Source organism: Nerophis ophidion, linkage group LG02, assembly GCF_033978795.1.
Source record: "Nerophis ophidion isolate RoL-2023_Sa linkage group LG02, RoL_Noph_v1.0, whole genome shotgun sequence".
Classification (NCBI taxonomy): domain Eukaryota; kingdom Metazoa; phylum Chordata; class Actinopteri; order Syngnathiformes; family Syngnathidae; genus Nerophis; species Nerophis ophidion.
This window is the reverse complement of record NC_084612.1, coordinates 1,929,876-1,938,016: the sequence shown is the minus strand read 5'-3', so window position 1 is coordinate 1,938,016 and position 8,141 is coordinate 1,929,876. Positions and strand designations below refer to the sequence as shown.

The following is an 8,141-nucleotide window of genomic DNA, read 5'->3' as shown; positions in this document are numbered from 1 at the left end:
GCCCCCACGCGGTCCGGTCCGCTCCACGGAGTTTGTTGTCATGCAGGACGCGCGCGTCTAAACCCCCCCCCCCCGGCGCTATGGAGCTGTCCAACCTGTACGAGGTGGCGGCGCCGCGGCTCCCGGCGAGCCAGCACCACGCCTCCCCGGCGGACCCGGGCGGGGACATCGGGGACACGGAGGCCTCCATGGACCTGAGCGCCTACATCGACACCTCCGCCCTGAACGACGAGTTCCTGGCCGACTTGTTCCAGAACTCTTCCCGCCACGACAGGCTCCGGCAGGTGAGCTGCGAGGTCGCCTACGAGCACGCGCACGCGCACTTATACGGCGCCGAGCTCAAGCCGGAGCCCTACTACGAGCACGCGCCCGCGCGCGCCCGCCCCGCGGCCATCAAGCAGGAGCCCCGCGACGAGGACGCGCCGCCGCCGCCGCCGCCGGCTTACCTGCACCACTACCCGCCGCCCCCGCCGCACCTGCAGTACCAGGTGGCGCACTGCGCGCAGACCGCCGTGCACCTCCAGCACCCGGGCCAGCCCACCCCGCCGCCCACGCCGGCGCCCAGTCCGCACCACTACGCCCCCACGCAGCAGCGTGGGGGCGGGAAGCCCAAGAAACACGTGGACAAGAACAGCCCGGAGTACCGGCTGCGGCGGGAGCGCAACAACGTGGCCGTGCGCAAAAGCCGCGACAAGGCCAAGCTGCGCAACATGGAGACGCAGCAGAAGGTTCTGGAACTGAGCAGCGACAACGAGCGGCTGCGGCGCCGCGTGGAGCACCTGAGCCGCGAACTGGACGCCCTGCGGGGCATCTTCAGGCAGCACCCCTCTGACGGGACCCGCTGAGGGGGTCAGTGATCTATGCCAGTGGTCCCCAACCACCGCTCGATTGGTACCGGGCCGCAGAAGAATTTTGTATTCATTTTTATTATTTTTAAAACAACATAAACACACGATACACTTACAATTAGTGCACCAACCCAAAAAAAACTCCCTTTTTCCAGACAAAAACCTCACTTTTTCATGACAAAGGGGAAAGAAAAAGATATATATATATATTTACACCCCCCCCCCCCCCCCCCCCCTCGCCGGGCCGCGGGACAAATTATCAAGCGTTGAACGGTCGGCAGCTACAAAAAAAGGTTGGGGACCACTGATCTATGCAACACCACGGTGCCTTCCGGTCCCTTGACCTTTCACCTCCTGCCCTCTGACATGAACTCCAAAAAAAAAAATCGCAGAGAAAGGATTTTTTTTTTATCTACATTTGTTGACAGTTAATATTCCTCTATGACACATGTATAAATGTATATGATATATGAATAAAGCAGCTTGTTTTAGCCTCTGGTCTGCTCCATTTCCACTGGGACTGGACCCGGACCCGGACCCGGACCCTGGAAGTCATGATGCCACATCCTGATGTCATCATGGTGGGAGTGTGGGGCTGGGGGTGGGGGGCGGTTACCATGGCGATGCTCTTGTTAATTGATGTCAGTCGTTCCCGCGTTGACATCTGTGGCGCATATAACTGGACGTTCCGGGGGGGGGGGGGGGTCGAACGCAACACTGGATCGACGTGAGGAATTTCTCCTCACATCCCTCGTGTGGCGGCGCGGCCCCGGGCCAAGTTGGCGCCGGTCCCGCGGTGCAGTCAATCTGACAAAGTCAACACGGAGAAGTGGATGGCGTGCTCGGTAAACACTGATAAGAGCTGGCGTGCTTGTGAGGCCCCCCCCCTTCCCCCCCTCATGCATGATCACCTCAGCCATGACCTCAGAGCAAGGCAGGAAGTGTTAGCACGTAGCAGCAGTTAGCGTTGCCTGATCACAGAAGACTGGCGCTAAACATTTGTAAACATTGGAACAAAAGGCAGCGTGTGGACAAAGTTAGCATGTAACTAGTCACCATGTATGTAATGTAACCGTTTGTAAAGTAACTATATATCATTTCAACTTGTTGTAAAGTGACTACATGTAATGTAACTAGTTGTAAAGTAACTCCATGTAATGTAACTGTAAAGTAATTATATACAATGTCAACTAGTAAAGTAACTATATATAGATTGTACCTCGTTGTAAAGTAACTACAAGTAATGTAACTTTGTAAAGTAACTATATACAATGTCAACTCGTAAAGTGACTACATGTTATGTAACTAGTTGTAAAGTAAGTAGTTGTAATATAACTATTTGTAAAGTACAGTAACTATGTATAATGCAAACTTGTTTTAAAGTAACTACATGTAATGTACTAGTTGTAAAGTAACTACATGTAATGTACTAGTTGTAAAGTAACTACCTGTAATGTACTAGTTGTAAAGTAACTACATGTAATGTACTAGTTGTAAAGTAACTACATGTAATGTACTAGTTGTAAAGTAACTACATGTAATGTACTAGTTGTAAAGTAACTACCTGTAATGTAGCTGTTTAAGTAACTATATATAATGTCAACTTGTTTTAAAGTGACTACATGTAATGTAACTAGTTTTAAAGTAACTCCATGTAATGTAACTGTAAAGTAATTATATATAATGTCAACTCGTAATGTAACTAGTTTTAAAGTAACTCCATGTAATGTAACTGTAAAGTAATTATATATAATGTCAACTCGTAAAGTAACTACATGTAATGTACCTCGTTGTAAAGTAACTACAAGTAATGTAACTTTGTAAAGTAACTATATACAATGTCAACTCGTAAAGTGACTACATGTTATGTAACTAGTTGTAAAGTAAGTAGTTGTAATGTAACTATTTGTAAAGTACAGTAACTATGTATAATGCAAACTTGTTGTAAAGTAACTACATGTAATGTACTAGTTGTAAAGTAACTACATGTAATGTACTAGTTGTAAAGTAACTACCTGTAATGTAGCTGTTTAAGTAACTATATATAATGTCAACTTGTTTTAAAGTGACTACATGTAATGTAACTAGTTTTAAAGTAACTCCATGTAATGTAACTGTAAAGTAATTATATATAATGTCAACTCGTAATGTAACTAGTTTTAAAGTAACTCCATGTAATGTAACTGTAAAGTAATTATATATAATGTCAACTCGTAAAGTAACTACATGTAATGTACCTCGTTGTAAAGTAACTACAAGTAATGTAACTTTGTAAAGTAACTATATACAATGTCAACTCGTAAAGTGACTACATGTTATGTAACTAGTTGTAAAGTAAGTAGTTGTAATGTAACTATTTGTAAAGTACAGTAACTATGTATAATGCAAACTTGTTGTAAAGTAACTACATGTAATGTACTAGTTGTAAAGTAACTACATGTAATGTACTAGTTGTAAAGTAACTACATGTAATGTAGCTGTTTGTTAAATAACTATATATAATGTCAACTTGTTGTAAAGTGACTACATGTAATGTAACTAGTTGTAAAGTAACTCCATGTAATGTAACTGTAAAGTAATTATATATAATGTCAACTCGTAAAGTAACTACATGTAATGTACCTTGTTGTAAAGTAACTACAAGTAATGTAACGTTGCAAAGTAACTATATATAATGTAAACTCGTAAAGTGAATACATGTTATGTAACTACTTGTAAAGTAAGTAGTTCTAATTGAACTATTTGTAAAGTACAGTAACTATGTATAATGCAAACTTGTTGTAAAGTAACTACATGTAATGTACTAGTTGTAAAGTAACTACATGTAATGTAGCTGTTTGTTAAGTAACTATATATAATGTCAACTTGTTGTAAAGTGACTACATGTAATGTAACTAGTTGTAAAGTAACTCCATATAATGTAACTGTTTGTAAAGTAACTATATATAAAGTCAACTGGTAAAGTAACTACATGTAATGTACCTTGTAGCAAAGTAACTACAAGTAATGTAACTGTTTGTAAAGTAACTATATATAATGTCAACTTGTAAACTGACTACATCTTATGTAACTACTTGTAAAGTAACTACATGTAATGTAGCAGTTTGTAAAGTAACTATATATAATGTCAACTCGTAAAGTGACTATATGTTATGTAACTAGTTGGAATGTAACTATTTGTAAAGTACAGTAACTATGTATAATGCAAACTTGTAAAGTAACTACATGCAATGTAACTAGTTGTAAAGTAACTACATGTAATGTAGCTGTTTGTAAAGTAACTATATATAATGTCAACTTGTAAAGTAACTACTTGTAATGTAACGTTTGTAAAGTAACTATGTATGATGTCAAAGCAGTGTAAAGTAACTGCATGTAATGTAACTAGTTGTAAAGTAACTACGAGTAATGTAACTGTAAAGTCATTATATATAATGTTAAGTCGTTGTAAAGTAACTGCTTGCAATGTAGCTGTTTATAAAGTACCTATACATAATGTCAACTCGTTTTAAAGTAACTACTTGTAATATAATGTTTGTAAAGTAACTACTTGTAATGTAACAGTTTGTAAAGTAACTATAGATAATGTCAACTAATTGTAAAGTAACTACTTGTAACACAACCAGTTGTAAAGTAACTACATGTAATGTAACTGTAAAGTAACTATATATGATGTCAACTCGTAAAGTAACTACATGTAAGGTAACTAGGTGTAAAGTAATTACATGTTATGTAACTGTTGCTAAAATAACTATATATAATGTCAACTTGTTGTAAGCTAACTACATATAATGTAACTACATGTAATGTAACGGTTTGTAAAGTAACTATATATAACGTCAACTCGTTGTAAAGTTACTAGTTGACATTATATATAGTATCTAGTTGTAAAGTAACTATATGCAATGTAACTAAAGTAACTATATGTAATGTCAACTTGTTGTAAAGTGACTACATGTTATGTAACTAGATGTAAAGTAACTAAATGTATTGTAACTGTTTGTAAAGGAACTATATATAATGTCAACTTTTTGTAAAATAACTTCATGTTATGTAACTAGTTGTAAAGTAACTACATGTAATGTAACTGTAAAGTAACTATATATAATGTCAACTCGTAAAGTGACTACATGTTATGTAACTAGTTGTAAAGTAACTAGTTGTAATGCAACTATTTGTAAAGTACAGTAACTGTGTATAATGGTGTATAATGTAAAGTAGCTAGATGTAATGTAAACTAGATGTAAAGTCGCAAAATTTAACGTGAACTAGTTGTAAATTAAGTAGTTGTTAAGTAACGGTTCATATAATGTAAAGTAGTTGTAAAGTACCTAGATGACATGTAACTAGTTGTAAACGAACTGGATGTAATGTAAGTAGTTGTTAAGTATATTAGATATATAAAGTAAACTAGTTGTAAAGTACCTCGCTGTCATGTAACTAGTTGTAAAGTAACAACATGCAATGTGACTATTTGTAAAGTAACTACATACAACATAACTAGTTGTAAAGTACCCTGATGTAATTTAGTTAGTTTTAAATGTACTGTATGTAATGTAACTAGTTGTAATGTAACTAGATGTAATGTAACTAGTTGTAAAGTACCACAGTGTTATTTAGTTACTTTTAAAGTAACTTTATGTAATGTAACTAGTTGTAATGTAACTAGATGTAATGTAGCTAGTTGTAAAGTCAACTGATGTACTGCAAGTATGTGTGAAGTACCTAGATGTCATGCAACTAGTTTTAAAGTAACTATATATCATGTAAACTATCCGTAAAGTAACTTTATATACAATGTAACTAGGTGTAAAATACCTACATGTAATTTAATTAGTTGTAATGTAACTAGATGTAATGGAAACTAGTTGTAAAGCAACTATATATTATGTAAATTAGATGTTATGTAATTAGTTGTAATGTAACTAGTTGTAAAGTCATTATATAACATGTAACTAGTTGTAAAGTATCTTGATGTAACACAATTAGATGTAAAGTAACTATATATTATGTAAAATAGTTGTGAAGTAGTTATACTTAATGTAACTAGTTTTAAAGTACCTAGATGTAATGTAATTTGGTTGTAAAATAACTACATGTAATGTAACTACTTGTAAAACAGCTATTTATAATGTAAACTAAAATGAATATGTATAAATAAGTTAACATGTTAACAGTATTATGCTAACATGATAACATTAGTATGCATCAGCGAATTATCAAAATATATGACAGTGAGGTTTGTGCCTGATAAATTGGTCAAAATAAGCTAGCATGAGGATGCTAGCATGCTAAAATGCTAACAGTAACATGCGTGTATCCATCCAACATCCATCATCTTCCGCTTATCCGAGGTCGGGTCGCGGGGGCAACAGCCTAAGCAGGGAAGCCCAGACTTCCCTCTCCCCAGCCACTTCGTCTAGCTCTTCCCGGGGGATCCCGAGGCGTTCCCAGGCCAGCCGGGAGACATAGTCTTCCCAACGTGTCCTGGGTCTTCCCCGTGGCCTCCTACCGGTTGGACGTGCCCTAAACACCTCCCTAGGGAGGCGTTCGGGTGGCATCCTGACCAGATGCCCGAACCACCTCATCTGGCTCCTCTCCATGTGGAGGAGCAGCGGCTTTACTTTGAGTTCCTCCCGGATGGCAGAGCTTCTCACCCTATCTCTAAGGGAGAGACCTGGAAACTCATTTCGGCCGCTTGTACCCGTGATCTTATCCTTTCGGTCATGACCCAAAGCTCATGACCATAGGTGAGGATGGGAACGTAGATCGACCGGTAAATTGAGAGCTTTGCCTTCCGGCTCAGCTCCTTCTTCACCACAACGGACCGGTACAACGTCCGCATTACTGAAGACGCCGCACCGATCCGATCCGACATGCGTGTACTTGAAAAATAATTGTTGCAAATGCTAGCCTGCTAACATTAGCATACATCAAGTATCAAAATATGATTGATGTGTATACCTGCACATTGAGCTAAAAGAAAGCTAGCATGTTAACAGTACTATGCTAACATAATAACATTAGTATGCATCAGCGAATTATGAAAATATATGACAGTGAGGTTTATACCTGCTAAATTGGCCAAAAAAAGCTAGCATGAGGTTGTTAGCATGCTAAAAATCTAACTGTAACATGCGTGTACCGGTAAATATTTTTTTATAATGCTAGCCTGCTAACATTAACAGACATCAGGTTTTAAAATATGACTTATGTGTATACCTGCACAATAAGCTAAAAGAAAGCTAGCATGTTGACAGTGCTATGCTAACATGATAACTTCAGTATGCATCAGCGAATTACAAAAATATATGACAGTGAGGTTTATACCTGCTAAATTGGCCAAAAAACGCTAGCATGAGGATGTTAGCATGCTAAAAATGCTAACTGTAACATGCATGTACCTGGAAACAAATGGTTAAAAATGCTAGCCTGCTTACATTATCATACGACTTATGTGTATACCTGCAAAATGAACTAAAGAAATGAGCATGTTAACAGTGCTATGCTAATATAATAGCATTAGTATGCATCAGTGAATTACCAACATAAATGACAGTTCGGTTTATACAGGCTAAATTGGCCAACATAAGCTAGCATGAGGATGATAGCATGCTAAAATGCTAACTGTAACATGCATGTGCCTGAAAAAAATTGTTAAAAATATTAGCCTGCTAACATTAGCATGCATCAAGTATCAAAATATGACTGGTGTGTATATATGCAAAAATGAGCCATAGAAGTTAGCATGTTAACAGTACTATGCTAACATGATAACATTAGTATGCATCAGCTAATTACAAAAATATATGACGGTAAAGTTTGTGCCTGCTAAATTGGCTGAAATAAGATAGCATGAGGATGTTAGCATGCTAAAATACTAAAAGTAACGTGCGTGTACCTGAAACTTTTTTTTTAATGCTAGTTTTTTTAACATTAGCGTGCATCAAACACCAAAATATGACTGATGTGTACACCTGCTAAATGAGCTAAAAAAAAAAGCTAGCATGTTAAAACATCATTATACCTGCTAAATTGGCCAAAATAAGCTTGCATGAGGACGTTAGCATGGTAAAATGCTAACAGTAACTTGTGTGTACCTGAAAAAATTTTTTTAATGCTAGCCTTTTAACATTAGCATGCATCAAGTATCCAAATATGACTGATGTGTACACCTGCAAAATGAGCTAAAAAAAAAATAAAAATGTAGCATGTTAAAACATCATTATACCTGCTAAATTCGCCAAAATAAGCTTGCATGAGGACGTTAGCATGCGAAAATGCTAACTTTAA

The 8,141-nt window shown here is 38.0% G+C and overlaps 1 protein-coding gene across 1 annotated transcript; it reads left to right on the top strand.

Annotated features, from left to right (window-relative positions):
• On the top strand, positions 1 to 1,339 carry cebpa (CCAAT enhancer binding protein alpha). Its single transcript, XM_061875848.1, has one exon. It carries the CDS (start codon positions 81 to 83, stop codon positions 843 to 845), a length of 765 nt encoding a protein of 254 aa, XP_061731832.1. The 5' UTR covers positions 1 to 80; the 3' UTR covers positions 846 to 1,339.
• Positions 1,340 to 8,141: the final 6,802 nt, after the last annotated feature.

Bases quoted from the DNA above. Each gene is read 5' to 3' on its own strand.
- cebpa (XM_061875848.1), top strand. From the start codon at position 81: ATGGAGCTGTCCAACCTGTACGAGGTGGCGGCGCCGCGGCTCCCGGCG.